This window comes from Haliotis cracherodii, unplaced genomic scaffold, assembly GCF_022045235.1.
Source record: "Haliotis cracherodii isolate W230 unplaced genomic scaffold, xgHalCrac1.p SCAF_3, whole genome shotgun sequence".
Lineage (NCBI taxonomy): Eukaryota > Metazoa > Mollusca > Gastropoda > Lepetellida > Haliotidae > Haliotis > Haliotis cracherodii.
This window is the reverse complement of record NW_027266286.1, coordinates 9,366,759-9,393,449: the sequence shown is the minus strand read 5'-3', so window position 1 is coordinate 9,393,449 and position 26,691 is coordinate 9,366,759. Positions and strand designations below refer to the sequence as shown.

General features: G+C 41.8%; 1 protein-coding gene across 1 annotated transcript; it reads right to left on the bottom strand.

Annotated features, from left to right (window-relative positions):
• Nucleotides 1-1,266: 1,266 nt before the first annotated feature.
• On the bottom strand, nucleotides 1,267-24,674 carry LOC139474147 (X-linked retinitis pigmentosa GTPase regulator-like). The gene is made up of 19 exons (XM_071257031.1): nucleotides 24,644-24,674; nucleotides 22,632-22,757; nucleotides 21,430-21,522; nucleotides 21,101-21,163; nucleotides 19,964-20,119; nucleotides 17,682-17,831; nucleotides 16,863-17,018; nucleotides 15,857-16,009; nucleotides 15,361-15,485; nucleotides 14,251-14,421; nucleotides 13,411-13,561; nucleotides 11,388-11,455; nucleotides 10,536-10,595; nucleotides 8,100-8,294; nucleotides 6,048-6,195; nucleotides 5,301-5,426; nucleotides 4,758-4,843; nucleotides 4,103-4,288; nucleotides 1,267-2,118 (listed from the first exon to the last, which is right to left on the bottom strand). The coding sequence occupies exons 1-19, from the start codon at nucleotides 24,672-24,674 to the stop codon at nucleotides 2,095-2,097; spliced, it is 2,268 nt and encodes a 755-aa protein (XP_071113132.1). The 3' UTR covers nucleotides 1,267-2,094.
• Nucleotides 24,675-26,691: the final 2,017 nt, after the last annotated feature.

The window sequence follows — 26,691 nt, the reverse complement described above, 5'->3', positions numbered from 1 at the left end:
AGTATTTTTAGTTCATTTAATTTGAGCAATTAAAATATAACGTTGTTAACTGTTGATCATTTGACCTCTAATACCAATACCGGTACATACACTCCTACGATGAAGGGCTACTGCCACTGACTATTACTGATTTCAGATTTTACTGCAATTTCACCATCAACATTGCCGCTGCCATTTCTGGTGATTTTTGTTTATGACTACAACACACACTGATTAATGACATTTGAAATTAATCTTCCCTGGACTTGTCCAAATGGCCCTGGGGAATTATTTTGGCGTGTGGCAAAGTTCAAAGGTCAATGTCCTGAGGTAGAAAACCTCACAAAAACGTCTGTAGTTATACTTTCTTAAAAGGAAATCACGCATTTATCACTAAACTTGGTATATACCTTCCTCAGGATGGTGTACTGCTTTGAAATGGTTTTGGTCAAAATAAGTCAAAGGTGAAGGTCAGCATTCATGTTTTTTTAAAACATGGTCATATCGCTGTCAGATTCTGAGGCATGGTTGCCTATATCCCACCATCCTTAATTTTGGTTTCTGAAAGGTCACGGGCATTTTTTTAGATTATTGTGAAAGATGATTGTATTTGTAAATGACAGCTTATGTTGCAGATTTACTGGTAGTGACACTTGATGTTTGTTGTCGCTTTCATGAGTATCTCTTGATTACAGTCAAGTTCTGGAAGTAATGTTTTGGGACTGAAGAGGTATTGAGAACTAAGCAAGGAGCTGTTCCTGTTTTGGCAAGCACCTGCAAACACCTCCAGCTACCATCTGGCAGAGTGATTCCATGCCACACAGAGGAAGCCTTCCCCTCCGGCAGTGGTGGGACTGAATTGGTAGAAATCAAGGTCTGATTGGGCAGTGATCTGAATCAAAACATACTAAACATAGATGTAGCCTTACACTAAACACATGTTGGAACGACTTTCCAAGGCTGGGGCGTGTCCACATTTACTACCCGGGGTACCTGACCCCCTATTACCTGGCCCTACCCGGGTACCTGACCCCCTATTACCCAGCCCTACCCGGGTACCTGACCCCCTATTACCTGGCCCTACCCGGGTACCCGACCCCCTATTACCTGGCCCTACCCGGGTACCCGACCCCCTATTACCTGACCCTACCCGGGTACCCGACCCCCTATTACCTGACCCTACCCGGGTACCCGACCCCCTATTACCTGGCCCTACCCGGGTACCCGACCCCCTATTACCTGGCCCTACCCGGGTACCCGACCCCCTATTACCTGGCCCTACCCCCTATTACCCGGCCCTACCCGGGTACCTGACCCCCTATTACCTGGCCCTACCCGGGTACCCGACCCCCTATTACCTGGCCCTACCCGGGTACCCGACCCCCTATTACCTGGCCCTACCCGGGTACCCACTGCAGGTCTCAGTAGTTGGGAACAAAATGTCTGATTGGGAATTGTTTTATCGCTGCCCTGGCCAAAGCTATTTAGATATATGTATCAAACGATCAGTGCACTGAAGTTGACTTAAGCTTTATCTTTACTCAGACATATGCGAGTCAAAAGGAATGGGTGGATCGTCAGAAAGAAATGCGAATATTAGCCACTGGTGTAACCACTGAGCTATAGTTAGTTTTTGTCATCAAACAATATGTCACGTGACTAACCACGGGTCCGGGTAGTCCTGTGGGTACCCGGGTCCTACTCAGGACCCAGCCGACCCGAGTACCCGAGTTACCCGTCCCAGCCCTACTACCTTCACACTTTTTACATTCTTATAAAATAAGTTTGTACCCCCTGGCGTGAAGACTTTCAAGTTCCAGGACTGAAGACTTGATTCATGAATAAAAAAAGAATCCTCTTCTAAAAGCCAGCTGAGGGCGGGTTGCAGTGCATGGGTCACATGCGGAATACCTCAGTGAGACAGAATATCATGTTAGCTGCTTCAGCCAAGAGGCTGATGCTCCTTGTGATGTCAGCTTATTGATATATATACAAATCACTATGAGCATCCATTAATCCACTTGGCACTCAGCTTCTAGAGGTTATGGCAGTCGTTGAGTTGTCTCCCCTTGGGACACCTTCAGGCTAAATGTCTACATTCAGTCATCAGTTTGATCACAATATTGTGCAGAATCGGGACTGAAAATGAAAGAAAGAAGAAATATGTCAACAGTTTACAGGTCACATTCATACAACACAAACATTTGTGAGTGAATGCATGTGTGAATGCGTGAGAGAATGTGTGAATGCATGAGTGAATGTGTGAATGCATGAGTAAATCTGTGAGAGAATGTGTGAATGCATGAGTGAATGTGTGAATGCATGAGTAAATCTGTGTGTGAATGTGTGAATGCATGAGTAAATCTGTGAGTGAATGTGTGAATGCATGTGTAAATCTGTGTGTGAATGTGTTAATGCATGAGTAAATATGTGAGTGAATGTGTGAATGCATGTGTAAATCTGTGTGTGAATGTGTTAATGCTTGAGTAAATCTCTGTGTGAATGTGTGAGGGATTGTGTGAATGCATGAGTAAATCTGTGTGTGAATGTGTGAATGCTTGAGTAAATCTGTGAGTGAATGCTTGAGTAAATCTGTGAGTGAATGTGTGAATGCTTGAGGGATTGTGTGAATGCATGAGTAAATCTGTGTGTGAATGTGTGAATGCATGAGTAAATCTGTGAGTGAATGTGTGAGTGTGTGAGGGATTGTGTGAATGCATGTGTAAATCTGTGAGTGAATGTGTGAATGCATGTGTAAATCTGTGTGTGAATGTGTGAATGCTTGAGTAAATCTGTGAGTGAATGCTTGAGTAAATCTGTGTGTGAATGTGTGAATGCTTGAGTAAATCTGTGAGTGAATGCATGAGTAAATCTGTGAGTGAATGTGTGAGTGTGTGAGGGATTGTGTGAATGCATGAGTAAATCTGTGTGTGAATGTGTGAATGCATGAGTAAATCTGTGAGTGAATGTGTGAATGCTTGAGGGATTGTGTTAATGCATGAGTAAATCTGTGTGTGAATGTGTGAATGCATGAGTAAATCTGTGTGTGAATGTGTGAATGCATGAGTAAATCTGTGAGTGAATGTGTGAGTGTGTGAGGGATTGTGTGAATGCATGAGTAAATCTGTGTGTGAATGTGTGAATGCATGTGTAAATCTGTGAGTGAATGTGTTAATGCTTGAGTAAATCTGTGAGTGAATGCTTGAGTAAATCTGTGAGTGAATGTGTGAATGCTTGAGGGATTGTGTGAATGCATGAGTAAATCTGTGTGTGAATGTGTGAATGCATGAGTAAATCTGTGAGTGAATGTGTGAGTGTGTGAGGGATTGTGTGAATGCATGTGTAAATCTGTGAGTGAATGTGTGAATGCATGTGTAAATCTGTGTGTGATTGTGTGAATGCTTGAGTAAATCTGTGAGTGAATGCTTGAGTAAATCTGTGTGTGAATGTGTGAATGCTTGAGTAAATCTGTGAGTGAATGCATGAGTAAATCTGTGAGTGAATGTGTGAGTGTGTGAGGGATTGTGTGAATGCATGAGTAAATCTGTGTGTGAATGTGTGAATGCATGAGTAAATCTGTGAGTGAATGTGTGAATGCTTGAGGGATTGTGTTAATGCATGAGTAAATCTGTGAGTGAATGTGTGAATGCATGTGTAAATCTGTGAGTGAATGTGTGAATGCTTGAGGGATTGCGTGAATGCATGAGTAAATCTGTGAGTGAATGTGTGAATGCATGTGGGATTGTGTGAATGCAGGAATAAATGCATGAGTGAATGTGAGTGAACACAGATTGCGGTGGCACCTGGTCTTGTGTACTGCACACAGGTCACAACTCAAGTTAAACAACATTGAATCACAGGCTACATGTGGTGTCTTCTGTTCATAATATGCCTGTTTACCCAACAGTCAATGGGTACCCAGCAGGAGCAGGTAATAATGTGACTGTAAACCTTTAACTTGTATATTTCCCAGGGAGCTGAGAATGAAATTTGAGTGCAGACTGATCCAAACACTAACGTTTGATGCATTATTATTATTATTATTATTATTATTATTATTATTATTATTATTATGTAGCTGCAGCACTAAACGGCCTTTCTTGTACTCCAGTCCTGTTCTCACCTTCTTTTTGGGTGGGGGTGCTTCCTCCTTCTTCTCCTCCTCCTTTTTGTCCTTCTCTCCATCTTCTGCTTTGTCCTCCTCCTCATCTTCTTCCTCGTCTTCTTCCTGCTTTCCTTTCTTTTTCTTATCTTTGTCCTTCTTCTTATCTTTCTTCTCTTTCTTCTTGTCTTTCTTGTCTGTCTTCCCCTGGAAATAATAATTATAAAGGCTAATGGATTTCAGTCTGGGTCTGAGGATTTTTAAGCACTTAGAACATGTCGGTTCTATATTCCCACCGACATGAGACTGTCAATCCAAATAGGAAAATGTTTCAGTTATACATGCATAATAGTTATTATTATTATTATCACATCAATGTTATATGGCACTTTTAAAGAGATATCATACGGTCATCATCCCACAGAATTCAGTAACCACTAGTCTGAAGACTGAGTTCAGTAAAAGTCTGTTTGGTCTTATCAGCTTAACTAATGACAGTCCATAACACTAAATCTACCAACAATTGATGTTGAAAGATCTAGTAGACTCAAGGTCTTATATGAAAAGTAACCCACCAATTACCACCATGGGTATAGCCTGTTTGATCAGGATAAGTTCTGACAGTTTGACATTGGATACCATCATCACTGGTTTCACGGTGACCACTTCAACATACCTCTTCTTCCTCATCCTCATCCTCCTTGCCTTTCTTCCCCTTCTTCTTGTCCTTCTTCTTATCTTTCTTCTCCTTTTCTTTTTTATCTGCAACCCAACTTTATCATTCTACACAGTCTCTAAGACTAACAGGCTACGCTACAAGAAACACCTATCAAAGCAATGGCGATGCCACATCCTTGAACTACGCAAGGAGGTGCTACACAACACTTCAAAAGTCCTAACTCCAAAATAAATATGTTGTGATCCTGTGATTTTTGTGTAACATTACTGCGCTGAATGAGATCACTGATTTTGTATTGTTTCCATTTTTTGTATTAATGAATAAATAATCAGTCTGCCAGGTTATTATTGGTGACCTATTACAAATTCACTTTAATGTGTGTCTTATTCCTACTTCAAGTGAACCCCTGATTCTTGTGTGTTAATGAATAAATAATCAGTCTGTCAGGTTAGTATTGGTGACCTATTACAAATTCACTTTAATGTCTGTCCTATTCCTACTTCAAGTGAACCCCTGATCTTCCGTGGCAAGAACTACAACCTTTCTTCTTCTTTCCCTTCACATCCTCCTCCTCTGCCTCCTCGTCTTTTTCTTCCTCCTCGTCATCTTCTTCATCAGCTGTTTTCTTCTTCCCAAACAGACCCACCCCCTTCTTTTTCTTCTTGTCTGAAAGAGATGCAGCCTGTCTAACTTCCACATCCAACAATTATACTAAAAATTATTACCGTATTTGACGTAATAAGCGCCTCGCTCTAATAAGCGCCCACGGCAATATTTGCTAATATATTGGCTAGTGAACAATCCCAATTAGCACCCCTTCCAATTGATTAATGTACACAAGACTTATTTATTAGTGTATAAAACGCACTCGTGTGTAATATGCACCCTTAATTATGGGCAAATTAATTCTGGAAAAATATATCTGTGGTATATAAACATTTCAGGCTGTCAGCATCAACCACAACATTTTCGATCTTTCAACTCTGTTTTTTTCACCAAAATAATATTCTAATTAATAAGAGCCCCCTATTTCTAATTTTGAGAGCGCCCTGGGCGCTTATTACGTCAAATACAGTATGCTTCCTTTGGCTGGCTATTCCATTTTACTTTCAGAGGTTTCAACATGTGAGACCAGGGACCAATAAATGTATTTAACTGATATCATTTCATTACAGTTTACACTCTTGCAGAGAAGTGACAGGACCTGTTATATCTGACACCTATGGACCAAGCATGTACAGTAACAACACCCATCTTGGAGCACTACTGGTAATTTTAAAAAAACACCTTTTTCTTTCTTCTTGTCTTTCTTGCCCTTCTTTCCTTTCTTCTCCTCCTCTTCCTCTTCTTCTTCCTCTTCTTCTTCCTCTTCGTCTTCATCTTCCTCCTCGACCTTCTTCCTGGGGGTCGGTGTGGGGCCGGGCAGGGAGCGAGGCTAAAACACCAGCAGCTCACTCACAAGATGATCAGATCAACTATCATTGCATGTCCAGACATGTATTCGACTTGGGAGGAAACCTGTGAGCATAATCTAAGCTAATCAGGGAGTCGAACCCGTCAACAATGTATCGTGGCAGAGCAACACACCCCCACACATGTCAAGAAATAAACCTGGACATGAATATGGAAATATATTATTGAAATATGCCAAAGAATACATTGAGAATATGTTCTGGGATAACTTTAAAGAAAAGCTGTCGCCTGTATCAATTGCTATTTCCTTCTTATTAAGCAAGACATGTTCCACAAGGTAATCCATGCGATTCGTTTGTTTGCCCCACTCAGCAATCTCCCAGCCATATGATGGTGGCCTGTAAACAATTGACCAGACAATCCAGTGACTGACATCATGGGCATCGATCCACGAAATTGGGATACGATGACACGCAATCAACAAGTCACCGAGCCTGACCACCCGATCCATTTAGTTGCCTAAAACAATGGTTGCAAGGGAACTTTAACGTTTGCAAAATGACTACCAGTATCATAAGTCTGTGTCAAGGAAGGGAATTACAACAGTCACATAGCCAATATCGTTCAGTGGCAAAGGGACAACAAGTATGCATTTATATTAAAGATGTCACCCTCTTTCCTTTTCTTGTCACAATTATTGTTTTCGAGATTTGTTTCAGAATTATCTCATTTAGTTCAGTCCATACTTACCAATGTCTGAAAGCTGCTAAAGAAACAAAATCATGGACATACAAATTCAAAACAACAATGAAAGACCGCCAAACACAGCCATGAGAAGCTACCACCATGTTAGATATCACTCAACTAGGTCAGCTACAGATTGCAACATGCAGTACGATTGCTACACAAGAATGGTGTTGGATTCACAGATGCAGTTGAAAAGATAATGTTTCAGTGTCACGAAAAAACAATACGAGTGCTGGGTGTCAAGTATATGGTGAATGGTCAGGCATGACGTCATCAAACAGGAAAGGGAATTAATGTTATTTCATATAACGCTTGTACACAGCTGACAGTGTTTCAGCCATCAGCCAGGATTCTGCAATCCATGTGAGTTTAAACAATTCATGGCCTTGCTCTTATATCCATGCAAAGCCAATGATTTGCAAAAACATAGTGATTGTCAGACTCCTTGTAAGATTAGGAAACTGATGAGGAAAAGTGATTATTGTCCAACTGAACAGTGCAGTGCCAGTCTCAAGACTCCCCTTGTTCACAGCGCAAACCAGGAGTTACTGACGAATGTGTCTATATGTCTCTAAAATCTACTCTAACATGGTTATTGCCATCTGTTATTGGTTTGATCAGCTCAATGATTATCCATTGTGCTGATCAAGCTGATAAAGAAATAAGTACCGTAATCGACGTAATAAGCGCCCCACTCTAATAAGCGCCCACAGTGACATTTGCTGATGTATTTGCGAGTGAACAATCCCAATTAGCACTCCTTCCGATTGATCAATGTACACAAGACTTATATATTCGTGTATAATACACACTCGTGTGTTATATGCACCCTTAATTATTGGCAATTAAATTCTGGAAAAATATATCTGTTATATATAAACATTTCAGGCTGTCAGCATAACCATGACATTTATCTTTCAACTCTGTTTTTTTCCATCAAAATAATATTCTAATAAGAGCCCCCTATTTCTAATTTTGAGAGCGCCCTAGGCGCTTATTACGTCGAATACGGTATTTGATTTTGATGAACAGATCAAGTAGAAGTTAAAGGCATTATAAACATTAGGTGACAAACTGAAATTTTGATATTTTAACCTGGTTTAACCCAGGCTGGTGCTGTGACCAAGGATCGGATCTGACTGTGTGGTTAGTGCTGTGGTGCGCCATCCAACGCCTTACTTGGGGGTCCTCATTCTCCTTCTCATCGCTCAGCTCATCATCCCCCTCTTCCTCCACGCCATTCTGAATCTCCTCCACCTTTTCCTCCTCCTCATCGCTCCACCGATCCTCCTCCTCCTCCTTCCTCCGGAGCGCCTCCTCCATCCCCTGCTCCTGCTCGTCCTCCGACCCTGCCACCCCCTCGTCCTCCGAGTCCTGTAGCAACAACTAGTCTAACTGGCCAAGCTCAAGCAGTGCCATGCATGCAGGTTAGGAGCTTCCGCCTTTTTGTTACACCATCGCCATGGTAACCATCAGACCAGTGGTAAATACATGCTTGTTTATGGCAACAAGGGATTGTTTGTTAGGGGTGTCATTCCACATCATATACTTTTGTCGGTTAAATTTCGGACCTCCTTTGTCCCCTCCCCCCACCCCCGGTTTCTTCATCACTACCCCCAGGCCTGTACCCAGACCAGACCAGGAAGTTGGAATCAAGGTGCTCAAAATTGTTTAGTCATTCCAAGTTCTTTATGTACATCAGGTTAGTATGGCCTAATCACAGAGTTCCACACATGGCACTTATAACAACTTCTATGCCTTAATTTGAAATGGCTACTGGATCTTGGAGCATAGTTTCTCTTTAAATCAGAAATTAAATGTTTGTTTACAACAAAGAGCAACAGAAAGTTTAGGTTGGGTCAGTCTGTCTGTATGACATTATAAACTAAAGGTTCAAAATCAACTCAAACTGGATATTACTTTTGATTCTACATTTAACTTTTTTTCATCTCGCGGAAATGTGGGCAGCGAGGTAGCCAAGTGGTTAAAGCGTTTCTCATCATTCTGAAGACCCGGGTTTGATTCCCCATATGTGTACAATGTGTGAAGCCCATTTCTGATGCCCCTGTCGTGATACTGACGTAATATTGCTAAAAGTAACGTTAAACAAAACTCACTCACACTTGTAAACAAATCTTTGTGTACATAAAATGTGGCTAAATCTACTTACTATCACTGCATGTTTTATGTTAGGCAAAATAAAATCAAATGGCACAAATTGTGACATCCCTTTTTTATGCGCACACAGATTTCCAAAATCTTCTCACAGTGATTCCCCATGGAGTGAGTGTGGTTTTATGCTGCTTTTAGCAATATTCCAGTAATATCACATCAGGGGACACCATAAATGGGCTTCATACATTGTACCAATGTTGGGAATCGAACCTGGGTCTTCGGCGTGACGAGCGAACGCTTTAACCACCAGGCTACCCCACCACAAATGTGTCCTGTGCTGCAAATATATCCCATGATATAGACTGGTTCCTGTCTCAGTCTTTGCTCTGTAAAAGTCATATGATGTGTACAGAAGGATTATTTTTGTGATCTACTATGATTAGTCTATATTTAGCTAACTATACAGCAGGGATGGTCCCTTTTGCCTAATTAATTAGCATGACCAAGATCATATCATATACGTCCAATTTTTTAACCTGTTTTCAATCAGAACTCAGATAAAACAAATATAGACAATGTGCCCTCGCACCTTCTGATAGAGACACTTCCTCACAGATTGATGGGTCCTGGGTTCATGTAATTTATGATTGAGGTCAAGGTCAAGGTCAGGGAGAAATGACTGAGTCAGCATGTTGCCATAACCAATCCTCATTTACCACTGACTTCATGGTGGATATCGTCCTAACAGAATCTGGTAATTTCATACTGATGTAATAATGCCATGGCTTGATTTCATCCATCAAGATTTCATATCATTATACAGTTTAACAGGAAGTGACATCATCTCATGTCAGGATATCAGAAAAGGACTCGACACAAAATCACTGGACAGGAAATTTAAGAGAATTGCCATAAAGAATTTCAATAATAAAGCTTTTAAAAAAAGATAAACAAAGAGTTTAAATTATGTTTGACATACAGGAATTCTGATATGAGGCTTGTGTGTGAGATGAATTCATTAAGTATTTACATACAGCCATGTAACTCTTTAACTGCAAAGAGAACTATTCACATACCAATGTTAGTAGTCCCATTCCATCCCCACATACACACATTCATGGCATACCAGTAAATAATATCTTCAATTTGTGCATCAATTTAAAATTGAAACAATCTTTACTTGATTATCTGCAGTCTTCAGCCCCATTTGACTTTAGCAGACCAGAATGACTGAGTTAAAACTTTCATGCTGACATTGACTTACAGGTCTTCGGAATCGACAACATGTCAACCATGCTACTAAAACAATGATCAAAATACATCAGTCTGAAATATTATTGAATCTAACTTTTTCTATCATTTTAGACAATGTAATAATACAAAATTCAGTTCAAGATGCAAAACCATTTCTCTCCAACCAAACCCAAACTCTATGGACAACACTAGGCATGCAACACAGTCCTCACTACCACACCGAGCTGGAGGACACACGGTCACTACCTTGGGTTGTGGGGCCTTCGTCCTGGGAGATCCTCGGGGTAGTGGCTGGGGGGTGATTCTCTATCAGGGGGGTAAGAAAGCAAGAGTGTTAAAAGGTCTATCTGTAGTCTGTGTCTAAAAGTACAGGAGTGTTCACGTCCACAAACCTCGATGAGAAGAATTATATGGCCTCCTGTGATTAACAATAACCTGACCGAGTCAATAGCAGGTTTCCTATATTAATATTCAGACTAACTGATTGTCATCCAAAATGTCCAATGTTTAAAAACATCCTGTTGCCATTTTTTTCAAACAAAAAAAATTCAGTAGACCATATATACAAACGTACAACAAACAAGTGTATTTACTTATTTCATTGCCGGATATATTAAACCACATTCGATATATGATATTAACATCAATCAATGGGCCATGGACTAAAATATGTCTCCAAGAGTTGGGGCTTATAAAGACTACAGACAGGAAGGGAATTTCTGTTGCTGTTGTAATTAATAGGAGGGCACTTACTGTGTCAAATAAGTTCCAATTTTCACACAGAAACTGTTGATGTCAGCCTTTTCAGGATAAAGGTTTACACTATTTTAAGATTTAGCAGAGTGTTTTACTTACATTTTTCTTCGAAACATAAGTTAAATTTACAAATAGGTCTGCGTACATGACAACCATGACTACAAGGAAGACAACTCCTACAAACAGAAACAAGAAGAGGACTACCACTATGAACTTCAGATTGTCTAAGGTTTGCTACAAGATTTGAGGTGATGTTATGTGTGTTGAAAACTGCCTGATCCAGGAAATACTAGACATCTTGAGGTCGCCATCAGCTGGACACAACAAGACAAATATTCCTACCTTCTTCTCTTTCCCAACTTCCTCCTCGTCTTCCTCACTTTCCTCCTCTGATTCTGTCTCCTTCTTGTCTGAAGAATGGGTAAGGGTTTTATGAAGAGGGTAGGTCACAGGATACATGTATTGTGCAATGTCTTCATTAAAAGAGACATGATTAGTTGCAGCACATACAGAACAGTTGCAGAACAGTTTCTAATAATTTGAAATACAAGTTAATCAGTATTTAGTTTGGTGAATGTATTGGACAAAAGTCTTCCCAATTCAACCCCATCTCCTCCCTGCCCACCACATCCGATCTTGTCTCTGCCAACCACCCCCGACCCAACCCCACCCCATCTTGTTGCTGCCCACCCCACCCCACCCCATCTTGTCACTGCCCACCCCACCCCATCTTGTTGCTGCCCACCCAACCCCACCCCATCTTGTCACTGCCCACCCCACCCCACCCCATCTTGTCACTGCCCACCCCACCCCATCTTGTCACTGCCCACCCCACCCCACCCCATCTTGTCACTGCCCACCCCACCCCATCTTGTTGCTGCCCACCCAACCCCACCCCATCTTGTTGCTGCCCACCCCACCCCATCTTGTCACTGCCCACCAAACCCCATCTTGTCACTGCCCACCAAACCCCATCTTGTTGCTGCCCACCCAACCCCATTTTGTTGCTGCCCACCCAACCACATCTTGTCGCTGCCCACCCAACCCCATCTTGTCGCTGCCCACCCAACCCCATCTTGTCGCTGCCCACCCAACCCCATTTTGTTGCTGCCCACCCAACCCCATCTTGTCGCTGCCCACCCCACCCCATCTTGTTGCTGCCCACCCAACCCCACCCCATCTTGTCACTGCCCACCCCACCCCACCCCATCTTGTTGCTGCCCACCCCACCCCACCCCATCTTGTCACTGCCCACCCCACCCCACCCCATCTTGTCACTGCCCACCCCACCCCACCCCATCTTGTCACTGCCCACCCCACCCCACCCCATCTTGTTGCTGCCCACCCCACCCCATCTTGTTGCTACCCACCCCACCCCATCTTGTTGCTGCCCACACCACCCCATCTTGTCGCTGCCCACCAAACCCCACCCCATCTTGTTGCTGCCCACCAAACCCCACCCCATCTTGTTGCTGCCCACACCACCCCATCTTGTCGCTGCCCACCAAACCCCACCCCATCTTGTTGCTACCCACCCCACCCCATCTTGTTGCTGCCCACACCACCCCATCTTGTCGCTGCCCACCAAACCCCATCTTGTCGCTGCCCACCCAACCCCATCTTGTCGCTGCCCACACTACCCCATCTGGTCACTGCCCACCACACCCCATCCCACCCCATCTTGTTGCTGCCCACCCAACCCCATCCCAGCCGACCCCATCTTGTTGCTTCCCACCCCACCCCATCCCACCCGACCCCATCTTGTCACTGCCCACCCCACCCCATCTTGTTGCTGCCCACCCCACCCCACCACATCTTGTCACTGCCCACCCCATCTTATCACTGCCCACCCAACTCCATCTTGTCACTGCCCACCAAACCCCATCTTGTCGCTGCCCACCCCACCCCATCTTGTCACTGCCCACCCCACCCCATCTTGTCACTGCCCACCAAACCCCATCTTGTTGCTGCCCACCCCACCCCACCCCATCTTGTTGCTGCCCACCCCACCCCATCTTGTTGCTACCCACCCCACCCCATCTTGTTGCTGCCCACACCACCCCATCTTGTCGCTGCCCACCAAACCCCATCTTGTCGCTGCCCACCCAACCCCATCTTGTCGCTGCCCACACTACCCCATCTGGTCACTGCCCACCACACCCCATCCCACCCCATCTTGTTGCTGCCCACCCAACCCCATCCCACCCGACCCCATCTTGTTGCTTCCCACCCCACCCCATCCCACCCGACCCCATCTTGTCGCTGCCCACTTCACCCCATCTTGTTGCTGCCCACCCCACCCCATCCCACCCCACCCCATCTTGTCACTGCCCACTTCACCCATCTTCCTCCTGCCTGCTCTCACCTTCTATCTTGATGCCAGGCAACATGCTCTTCTGCAGCAGATTCTCCTGGTTTTTCAAGTTGGGGAGTGTGGCGTGGCCATTGAGCAATGGCAGGGTGCGGTTGTTGCCTAGCGATGGCAGCGTCCGGTTCAGTGACATCATGGGACTCGGCTGTACAAACAGGGGATGGAAAGGTCAAAGCATCTAACATTAATACTTGAACTTTTTAACCCAAGTAAAGAACAAAAAAATTAAATGTCAAACATCTGCACCATTATGTCATCTCTCCAATTCATGGTTGATAAAATACCAACAACCACAAAATGGATGATTGGTGCTGGTGTCCGAATGTCCAGTTGGTCAGCATGGTCAGTAAATCTTACTTAAACATCCTCATATCCCCTGCCAGTTTGACATGTCCTGTTGTGTGCAAGGCAAGAAATATTGAATGCTTTTCAAGATCTGCTCGTGCACTACCGCCATTTTCAGTCAAAGTTGTTGCCATGGAAACTCCCAAAAATAATTTTTCTTAAAATCCCAAACTATCATAAGGCACCAATTCACCACTGGACCTATCTATGTGCCAAGTTTGGTTAAGATGTCTCATGGTTTTCGAGTTCTGCACCAGAAACACAAAGTGACAGATAGACGGACAGCTCCAATTCCTATATCCGCCTTCCACTTTGTAGTGGGGGATAATTAATACTCAAAATGTTTACCAGCGTTCAAAAGAGATCTTTACAGGTGTTCAGGGAGGTGATTTGGCATTCAAACCAATGGATCATGGCAGACAAGGGAGACAACTCCACTGGGCCACTCTGACCCCTTTTTCCATCAAATAAAAGGCCCCAGTGACTAACCATGGTCTGCCGCCGCCGATCCCGGGCCGACGCGCTGTTGTTGAGGTCCAGCCCCTTTAATGTGTGGTTCAATGTCCGGGAGGCTTCCTCAATCTCCTCCTCGATGTCAACGTCTTTATTCTCGATTCGTTTCCTTGCCGTCACGATCATGTGACAGCCTCCACAGGACACCTGGAACATAGAACAGCCAGTAGTAGAGATCTCTCCTTTCCTGTAAAACCTTTCAGCCTTTCAAAAACACAACAACAGCTGAACAAACTGGCAGCACAGATTGAAGATGAAGTTAAATGGTACTTACCATATTTAAGATTATTGCACTAATAGAGGACCCATGAAGATCCGGGGTAGAATAGGTCTTCAGCAACCCATGCTTGCTGTAAAAGGCGACTATGCTTGTCGTAAAAGGCGACTAACGGGATTGGGTGGTCAGACTCGCTGACTTGGTTGATGCATGTCATCGTATCCCAATTGCGTGGATTGATGCACATGATGTCAATCCTGGATCTTCACAGGTCTCTTTAATTGTAAAACTTTGATCATTTTTTGTAAATCTTTGATCATGACTTCTGCTGTCTGGGCAGATGCTCCGTCCACTCGACCACCATCTAACAATTGACACTGAATTTTCAGACGTACTATGAAAGGCAGTGAACATAAAGTGAGTGAATGTTGTTTTATGCCAGAGTCGGCTATAGTCAAGCTTTATCAAGGTCGCCTGTGACTGAGTAGTTCAATCTGGGCCACGTCAATGACACCTTACGAGTAGTGACTTTCAACTCAGATGAGTTTTTGACAAATCTGTATGCACCTAACATCGGGCTCATTGGATATCATGTGACCTCTTCATATGACTTTTTGTGGTAAATTGTGATGTAATGAATTTAATAAAACATCTCACCAAATTTAAAACCTTATTGCCAGTGTTTGAAGTGATGACATTTACATTGACCGTTGCGAAGAGGGACATACTCATATTTATTAGTCCAGCTGAAAGTGTCACACACATGAGCAGGCTTTAACCACTATGCCATTTCCTTATCACATCAAAAATTTAAAACTTATTACATACATATACTTATCCCGATAAAAAACTACAAAATATTGACTTACCATTTGGACTTTGAACTTTGTAAATCTATCTATCCTACGAGGTTTGAACTGATTAGAGAAGCTCTCCTGTCCGAGACCCAATTTTCCATGTCGACCATCGCCGCATGTATATATCTGACCACCCTCTGAAAAGTGGAAGCGAAAACAAAATATATTTCAAAGCTTTTTCCACAAACAAATCAAAGAATTTTTAAATTCTTTTAACAGAAGACTGTTTGTTTGTTAGCTGTTCAATGCTGTATGACTGTGGATGTAAATATTTGAGTCTAGATCAGATAATCAGGTGATCAAAATTATAATTAATAATCCACACCATCAGTAGATAATGCCACATAAAATAGCATTACCCTTATAATTCAACATGTACACACAGATTGTACCTGTTTTTCTAACATATTGACATTTCTAGACCACATTCATGGCATTCAAGGCAACATTTCACTCAGAATTCCAAGTGAGGACCTTCGTCCCCTCTTCAATCTAACAGTACAGGTACCTGAGACCACAGCTGTGATGTTTTCCCCGCATGCTATATGTGCCGCCTTGAAGTCCAGTTTCAACAGGTGTGGAATGGCTGTCTGTAGAACCATGGTGCCGTGTCCCAGCTGACCGTTAGCTCCCTCCCCAAAGGTGTACACTGACCCTTGCTCTGAAACAGGAAACAAAGATGTAGGGTTGGGTGCAACACAGGAACTCTACTGGAAAAAGAATACAGCATATTTATCAGATTAGGATAATTTGAAAAGCATAATTGTACTGTATTAGTATATAGTACTGTAGGTCAAACTCACTTTTCAAAATTTGACAAGAAGCGGACCTCTCCAAACTCTTTATTTTCAGTTATCAACACATTCATATTCATAGGCTATATTCTCTGTGTAAACAGTAAACATTAACAGTGACAGTGACATTAACGTATGACAGGGTATACTAAACAATGTTAACCAACAGACATTTTGAAAGTTGAATCAGTGCCGAAGAAGGGAAAACTCACTAATGGTCAAAGGGAGACAACTCATTAAAAGAATTCTAATTTGCTCAATTGCTTGTAGCATAGATATATTTATCATCCAAAACTGGCTCCCACAGGAGATATCGCTTGGATGAGATCAATGAAATTACATCACAATGCTTTGCAGACCATTGTGACATCACTGGTTACCATGACATCACAATCAAATGACATCACTAATGGCTCTGCTACTGAAGCTGTTTGCAGTACTTTTACACTTAGGACACTGCTTATTACTGTCTACAAATTGAAAAAGTTGAAAGAATGATGTTGGATGATAAATAAAATCTCACCCGAGTGTCTTTTGATATCAAATATATCAACAGTCGTTGATAAAAGTGGCAAAAATCCTCGGCAAGCCTCGGAGTTTTCCCACTTTTATCAACTCGTGTTGGTATATTTGATATCAAAAGACACTCGGGTGAGATTCTCTATATTTGTTCATAAATAGAGCATTATATCAAACTGTCTGGTAACCATGACAACAGACCTGTGAGTACAGCTGTGTGTGACCCCCCACAGGCCACCCACTTGACTTTCTCTGTGATGGAAGACACGTGTTGGGGGGTGGCGTATTCAGCAGGGTTGTCCCCCAGGCCAAGCTTACCATTCTCCGTCTCACCGAATATGTACAAGTCACCATTCTCTGGCAACAGAAACAGAATACTTAGGAGCGAGCCAAAGCTATTACTCAAGTGTTACCATGGTTACAGGCAAACTTCAACCTCCATGAATTATTGCACTTCTGTGGTTATGCTGAATGCAAGCATATACAAAATATTATATTTTTTCAGGTACATGCATGCATATATATTACAACTGAATTTGTCGAATATTTATATTTGTTTGATTCTGTATGGATTAAGTAACATGTAAAGCAAAAAAAAATGACTTCTCATCAGTTGTTTATTTCTGTTCAAAATAATAAAGTCACAAGGTGTTTCCCCTTATTTCTCAAAAGGCCCAAAATTACTGATAATACAAACCTATCAGCAAATTGAAGCAAATAATTCCCAAACTCTTTCATTAAAATACAAATGATCTTAAAATTCATAGACCTAATATTAAAACCATTTTTTTTACTGAAAATAAACAAAACTTATTGATCACCCTGAAAAAAATCTCTTACAGTAAGAAATATTTATTTTACCATTTGTATCTTAACTACAACACAGCAAACATATCCCTCACATTAATTAAGAAAAAGATAAAAGTGTCGTATACAACTAGCACAGTATGGCTAGCCTGGCCCACAATAAGCAGTGCATGTACAAGGCTGCAGTGTGTGTGACAACAAACGTGGTCTAACCTGTGACAAGGGCTGTGTGGTAGTAGCCGCATGCTATACACACAACATTCTCCTCAAATGGAAGCTCCCTCGGGGTGGGGACCTCTGTGTCATGCCCCAGGCCCAGCTGGCCCTCGCCCCCACCACCCCACACAAACACCCGGCCGTCCTCTGCAACAAACACACAGCTGCTGTCACATTACACTCAACTAATGCATGGATACTGTCACACAAAACTGTTTCTTGCTTCCTGTACAGTTTCGTGGTGAGGAGAGACAGGTGACAACAACAACAGGTTTCTTTGAATTCCTGCTTTAATGTGTGGAGATAACGAGTGATCCGGTTACATCAATAATGTATTCCAACAACTAATCACACTGATATGACTCTTACAGCAACACACTACATTTCCCATCACTGACTGCCTCAATCCCAAATTTGGTTCCGGTTTCACACTTAGAGACTTTTTTTCTTTTAAAAGTTTCACATATTGCAATCTCATTAGAATAAGATCTTAGTTCTCGCTACTGCTAAAGAAAGATCTGAAGACATTCCATTAGGGGTCAAAGTTCGCACAAGGTTGGTCTGACGTGACCCACAATGGGATGTCCTTAGATCTTTGTTTAGCGGCAACGAGAACTAAGATCTGATTTTAATGAGATGCACTTATTGATATAGCCCATCATAATAATTGACAATGAAAAGTGATGGCGATAGTTTTTTAAATTTTCTAACAAGGCCACATAAACCCACTCTCTCCTTGTGTGCAGCAATGTTTTCAAAATTTACAGTTGTTAATTTCGTTTTAAAAAGGCTAAGCAATCCAAATATATAATGTTGATTAAATTTCTAACTTCCCCAAATTCAACCTTACCCCTTCTTTAAGAAAGGGATGGGAAACAGTAATACTTTTAACATGGCCTAAAGATGAATACAATCAATGTATATTGTGAATAGCAATCATATTGTACAACTATACAGTAAGATTTAAACTGGTATTCAGTACTGAATATGTATCACAAGCTTTTTAAACATTTCAAATAGATCTGATGGTTTCAAATCATTTTAGTTATCAACAAAATTACATTTTTAACAAGTCTTAATCTCTGTGTAATCATTAGCAAACTTTAACAGTAAACATGGTGGTGTTTAGAAAATATAGTTTACCAGTGGACATTTTGCAAGTTCAATCAATTTCTTCTGCAAGAAGGGGAAAAAAACTCATTGATGATCAAAGGGAGATAATTCATGAAAAAATGTTGTATTTTTTTCCAAACTGACAACATGATCATGAATGTCCTTCTTTATGAACAATATGATATATATATGAAAACAAAAACAGCTTGGACACAAGTGGAATATCTGGAAGGTCCCTGGGGTGAGGATTGGACATGACCCATGCCGTCACCCAACGGCCCATAGCAGAAGCAATCGTAACTGTCAGGAGACACTGAGTATACTGATGCCTGTGTGCACTGATCCTGGCCATTGCATCGTGACAACACACCACAAACCAGGTCACACATCATAGCCACTCTTCAACAACACTATACTCTGATGTAGTCATCTGCCTACCTGTGAGTGCCATGGAGTGATCCACACCTGCCTCCAGCATACTGTACGGGATGGCGTCTAGCGAGTCTATATGGCGGGGTATATTGCCTACCTGTGAGTGCCATGGAGTGATCCAAACCTGCCCCCAGCATACTGTACGGGATGGCGTCTAGCGAGTCTATATGGCGGGGTATATTGCCTACCTGTGAGTGCCACGGAGTGATCCAAACCTGCCCCCAGCATACTGTACGGGATGGCGTCTAGCGAGTCTATATGGCGGGGTATATTGCCTACCTGTGAGTGCCACGGAGTGTTCCACTCCTGCCCCCAGCATACTGTACGGGATGGCATCTAGCGAGTCTATATGGCGGGGTATATTGCCTACCTGTGAGTGCCACGGAGTGTTCAAAACCTGCCCCCAGCATACTGTATGGCATGGCGTCTAGCGAGTCTATATGGCAGGGTATATTGCCTACCTGTGAGTGCCACGGAGTGTTCCACACCTACCCCCAGCATACTGTACGACACGGCATCTAGCGAGTCTATATGGCAGGGTATATTGCCTACCTGTGAGTGCCACGGAGTGTTCCACACCTACCCCCAGCATACTGTACGGCATGGCGTCTAGCGAGTCTATATGGCAGGGTATATTGCCTACCTGTGAGTGCCACGGAGTGTTCCACACCTACCCCCAGCATACTGTATGACACGGCATCTAGCGAGTCTATATGGCGGGGTATATTGCCTACCTGTGAGTGCCACGGAGTGTTCCACTCCTGCCCCCAGCATACTATACGACACGGCATCTAGCGAGTCTATATGGCGGGGTATATTAGCATCATTTATATCCTCTATTCCCAGCTGTCCCTCTCCATTAGCACCGAAGGTAAAGAGTTTACCAGACTCTGAAACAGGAATTGAATAATGAACAACTTTAACATCTTAACTTTAAAACATCTTAAACTTTGGGTGAGTGAGTGAGTGAGTGAATTAGGTTTAATCCCGTTTTTAACAATGTTCCAGTTACATAACGGCGTTTCAGCTTGATGAGGGAGGAAACCTGAAAGGATGCAGATCTCAGATGCTTACCACTTTGGTGACACCAACGATCATGGTATGGTACTGACGAACCTTGAAACATAATCGGGTGAATCATGCTTCTGGCATGCCCAAGGGAGGCAACTCTGCACAGTGAATTGAGGTGCATTGGACAATTGGGCCACCGGTGCTCCCTCTTAAACCTTGACTAAGAGATGCTGTTCAACATGTTAAACCACAAGACATTGTGTTGTAACAAATAAAATATTCACCCCCATCAAAGAAATTAAATGCTATGAGCACCTGCAATTTAAAATAGCAATCAACCACCTTGCTGAACATTCTTGCAATGATCGTAAGAGAAGAAGCATGATTTAGTCTGGAGTCTAACTAAATGGATACCCACTGAAGACGAGGACAATGATGGCTCCCAGACTTGGGTTATAGTTTAGGTCTCTTGGAAGCTTCATCACTTGGTTAATAGATTTTCTTTTCAACACTGAACATTGCTGAAGAGTCATTGAGGGTTGGGGTAAAAAGTTATCAAAAATAAATTTTCAAGTTACTTATAAACATTTTTTCCTGGTGAAATATGATGAATGGCAAAATGTGTTCTTTATTTTTTAAATAAAAGGGTTACTATACTTCCAATTTTATTTACTAAAAATATATACCAACTTGTATTGCTCCAAGTCTATTGGTGAATGATTCCACCAATATGCCACAATCCAGAGTTTCAGATTGTTGAGTATACACGTAACATGACCCCATTACCTGGACACTACCAATCTGCAAGTGTCATCATGAGTCAATGACGAAGCATCAAGAGTGTACCCAGGTAAACCTACCTGTTGCAATTATTGAATGATTCCTTCCACAAGCCACTAGTTTCAACTTTTCGGTTTTTAATGCTGTAACAGAAAATTCATTACAATATATTGAATACAGAGTATAACTGACTACAGAGCTGGACATTCTTAAAGATTTAAATAGTAATCAGAAATAAAGGTAATATAAATTATCTCAGAAATGAAACATTTTCAAGACACTCAGATAACTTAATGTTACTATGGTAACATGTATGTTATTTTCAAACATAAGACTTTCCTCCTAATAAATCTCAAAGTTTGGACATGACTTTTCAATTTTAAACGGACAATGACAACATTAAACCTACATTTAATACAGCTAGGTTTGTTGGCAGTCTTAACATCAGGCAGGCCGAGCTGGCCCCAGTTGTTGGAGCCAAACATAAAGATACGACCACTACCTGCAAGGAAAAGAAACAGTGCTCACATGATCGCAAACAACAATGAACAATGAAGCGTGGTTCATTTCATGAAAAAACATCATGACGTCATTTCTGGAGATTCAAATATGTGCTTGCAATGTTGATGAGTACCGGATAGGATGAGATGGTAAGTTGACTGTCAGCCTTCTAGCACCCCAGGGAGCTGGGAATGAAAATCTAGTGCACACTGATCCGCTGACTGGAGTAATAATACTGGAGTGGAATTTGGCACATTATATAAATGGACTTATTTTTTAATTAGAATTTGATTTCTTCGGTCACATCCAATGGGGCAAAAATGGTTTTGTGTAGTCTTACCATCACATGCATGTTGAGCAAACTTGTCTGCTCATATCAAAAACATCAATATTTTCTTAACATTTTTCACATGAATAACAATAAACATTTAGTTCATGCAGAATATATACTCTGAGTTGAGTTCTAGTGACTGACTAACTTTAACTGACCGGTCAGTATTACTGTACATCATGTAATACTGGAGGTTTGGCAATGGTAATTCAAACACCCTGTGATGGTCTGGCGTCACAACCACCTTGGCAACATCGTGGGCATTCTGAGATAGAATAGGTCCCCAGCAACCCATCCTGGTTGTAAGAGGCGACAAATAAATCGGAGCACAGGTTTAAAGTCATCACATGTCATAAACCCCTGGGGGCACGGTGGCCCAGTTGTCTAAGGTGCCGCGATTCGCTGTGCAGAGTTGCGTCCCTTGGGCACGCCAGAAACCTATGATTGTGGGTTCGAATCCCAGTTCGCCCCGATTATGTTTTTGTCAGCACCATACCCGTGCTCGTGGGTTTCACCGAAGTGGTAAACATCTGAGACCTGCATTACTTCAGGCTTTCCTCACACATTAAGCTGACACGCCGTGATATAAGTGGAATAATGTTAAAACTGGCGTTAAACCCAACTCGCTCACTCACTATAAACACATATTGCCTGTATTGGGGAATACCTTGTATCCATCAATGTTGGCAAATAATTTAAAAAAGGGACAACATTCTTGATCCCCGTCTAACCACTCATGTCTTTTGATACTTGAATGTAAGTAGTCACAGAAAACTTACTTGTAATAAGGGCAGTATGTTCATCTCCACATTCAATCTGTAAAACTTTGTCATTTTTAACCCAAAACTTGTTGGGTAAATTATCTGCAAAGTAGCTCTTCCCGAATGTGAAAACTGCCCCAGTTTCTGGAAATAGAAAACAATAATGAATCTAGTATTCGACTAAAATATCTACATAAAAATGATCAAGGTGACTTCCTGATCAATATAGAAAAGACCTCTATTTTGATGTCTGGAATCTTTTGTAGCACATATAGTGAAAGTGAAACAGGTGCCCTTACTGGCTTCCATCATCATCAAAAAGCAATGTTTCATTTTAACATGATTAGTAATTTGAGGCAAATAACAAGTCAAGTTTGTTGTTTAATGCCGCACTCAGCAATATTTCAGCTTTATGACGGCTGTCTGTAAATAATCGAGTCTGGACCAGACTATCCAGTGATTCACATCATGAGCATCGATCCACGGAATTGGGATACGATGACATGCATCAACCAAGTCAGCAAGCCTAACCACCCGATCCCGTAAGTCACCTTTTGCGAAAAGCAGTTGCATTTTATGGCAAGCATGGGTCGCTGAAGACCTATTCTACTCCGGATCTTCACGGGTATGTAAACAAAGCATTCTCAGTGCAGGTAGTGTCTGCTCCTCAATCAACTTTAGAGCGGAATGGTTTCCCTGAATTTCTGGACAATTATTTCTGCTACAAAACAAATATTGTATCCTAAGGCATATACATATTAACCAGAAGACATATAAACTGGTATAATCGTGAAAATAAAAATATTGCCATGGCACTGTACCTCATCTGGAGATGTAAGCAACAGTTTAACTATCAACAAAGACAGCCACTTAACAAAAGTTCAACTAAAATGACTGAGAAATTGCCATATTGAAATCAGATTCAAACCTCTTGAATAGCTTCAGGTGTCATTGGTGGGAACAAGTATGTGAATTGTTTTCTTTATAGTTTAATGGTTTTTGAGCATGTTTATGGCAAAAGACGGTCGACATGGGACAAACAGATCGTGACATTAGCTCACTTGACTTTTAGTTAGGAGAACTACAAAATCAAAAGGTAGTTTCTGATAGTATATCAAACATGTAAAAGAAATCTCAAGTCAAAAAGAGGTTTTGATGCAGTTATAAGAAGGAAATAATTACGTTCCTCTAATGCTTGTCATATTTTATTTTTGGATGACCCTCCCGTTGTTTTTGCACAATTTTTTTAGGAACATCCCTCACAACACAAAATGTAAAATATTATAAAAGGTCAATTTTCTCATGACCCTCCCGAAAATTGTGCCTTATTTTTTATGACCCTCAATTACAGACTGTCATATTTTTGGGTCACCTTTCACTGATTCCCTCCCTTCACCACTAAAAAATGAAATCCCCCAATACGCATCTAGTCAGTGTATTGGAACGAAGCACACCTATAATCACCGCCTTGCCAATGCAATATTCAACATGTTTCATCGATAAACTATTTAAGAGCATACATCACATTGTATGTGCCCTTGCGATTAAGCATCCACTTCATTCCAATGTCAAATGCAAAGAAGCCGAGGTACAAGTGATGAATCAGAGGTATCCACAGTATCTGGTATTTAACGGTTCGTTCGTCACTTGCAAGTATGGTCATGTATTTGTGTTAATTTCCATGTTCGCTGTTTTGAAACAATCGCCATGACAATTGCTCATTTTTGGTCACAGAAACAGGACGGCTGTTCTCCAAGTATGAGAATTAAATGAAACATTCTGCCCAGACATCAGAGACAATGCACACGGATCAAAAGCTAAATAATCCACTGTTAAAACGAAGATCATCACAATCAAATACACTGACTTTTGACAGCACTTTCGCGCTTCGTCATTTCTGTTTTATTTATACACTTACTTACAGATTTAAACACACCCACATATTCACAAGTATATCAGTACATATTCCCACAATATTTTAATTGAAAATGACCAACACACTATACGAAAACATCAGTAATGTTACCTACCAGGGATATCCGAGTCGTCAATCGACGCCATGTTCGTAACCTAAACAACTTCCAGAAAAGCCCGGATGGAGCACCTGCTACTTCCGTTTTTCCCACGTGCGTTTGTTTACAACGGTCCGCGCAACTGAGGCGGGTCTATATTGAGCAAGTGTGTATTTCTAATACCACAAAAGTAAAATATTGGGCATAATGATAACTTATCCCAATGGCAGTTTAAACGCATTTCCAAATCATGATTTCTGTAAATATAATGTTTTGCATTCTGCTTATAATACATATGATATAAATCTTTATAACATGATGAATTTAAAAACAAACAAAACATGAATGTTCTTCAAACACCTCAACAAAATGTCTAAAATCGCAAGGACTCTAGATTAGGATCAATATTTTTCGTGAGTAGTGATGGCCATTTGTAATACATTACCACAAGCTGTAGCTGGTAACGAGAAAACAAGTTGTGTATTGATACTCGGATCGATAGTCACACCCTAGTTACGAGCAGCGTTAGAAACATGCATAACACAATAACACCAGTATTAACGAAGGAGTGTTTTCCTCGAGGCTTTGAACATATAGTTTGTTGTCATGTGTTGCTCCCGTTTACATCGTGACTTCGATGGGGTTGATAATGTTCTGTGAGCTTCAAAGTATTATTTGTTAAATATAACGTAGTAAGTCACAAAGTAAAACCGATTTGGGGGCAGATTTTATACCCAAGGCCCGTTTAACAAAGTGATCCCAACACTTGTTTACCGCCCATACCTCAAAACAGACTCGCGACAGTGCTGTCGCTATATGAAGCAGGTCACTTCAATCTCACGTTGATATTTAATCAATAAAATTATTGGAATAATCAATTACTTGATTTGATTACAGTTTATATTATTACTTTATTATGTGTACTTAAGGAATCAGTGCAAACATGTTGTGAATGTGAGTGTGAGTGTGAGTGTGAGTGTGAGTGTGAGTGAGTGAGTGAGTGTCAATTCTGAGTTCTAATAACCATAATTCTTCACAAAAACCGCTAGCGTACATTACCAGTATCCCTCTCCAAATTGTTTATTCATTGCAAACTGAAAGGCCATAGGCCTATTGTTCAACGTATTTATAAGGTATGCGTGTTTCTTACCAGTATCGACCCGTGAAGATTCCGGGGAAGAATAGGTCTTCAGCAACACATGCTTGTCCTAAAAGGCGACTATGCTTGTCGTATACAGCAGCACTAGCTACAAACTGAAGTCTTGTGAAATAGGCTTTCCACTAGTCTCCAGGATCTTTAAAACGACAAATGTCTTTTGCTGTAGCGACCCGTGAAGATTCCGGAGTAGAATAGGTCTTCAGCAACCCATGCTTGTCGTAAAAGGCGACTAACGGGATCGGGTGGTCATGCTTGCTGACTTGGTTGATACATGTCATCGATCCCTATTGCGTGGATCGATGCTCATGAAATCAATCACTGGAGTGTCTGGTCCAGACTCGATTATTTACAGACCGCCGTCATATAGCTGGAATATTGCTGAGTGCGGCGTTAAACAACAAACACAACCAAAACCCATAAACTTTATTCGAAATGCGGCCTGTTTTCACAAAGTCTTTGTATCTCTTTGTGCAACTCTGACCAGGCGTTATCCTGGCTGCCTCGCCAATCCTGTAAACAGGAACTCATTAATAAAACACATATTAATTACAAAACAGGAAAGAGGTCTCAGAGTAACAGGCTCACAACGATAGGTGAATACAAAGGGCAAGGAGTGGCCATTATATACATGGGTAGGGGGATAAACAGCATGATTTATTATGTTGTAACTCGTTTGGTCTTGCTGCAGGTATGCTGAAGGCTGTAGGTGTGTAAATTCGTAACTCAAGGAATTAAAAACATTCGTACCCAAATCGAAAGTAATTTCGTAACCCTATTAACTCTGTTCCGGACCGTCTCCGTGGTGTAGTGGTAGAGCGTCCGCCCGGAGAGCGGAAGGTCCGGGGTTCGATCCCCGGCCGCGTCATACCAAAAGACGTAAAAATATGGTACTTGTTGTTACCCTGTC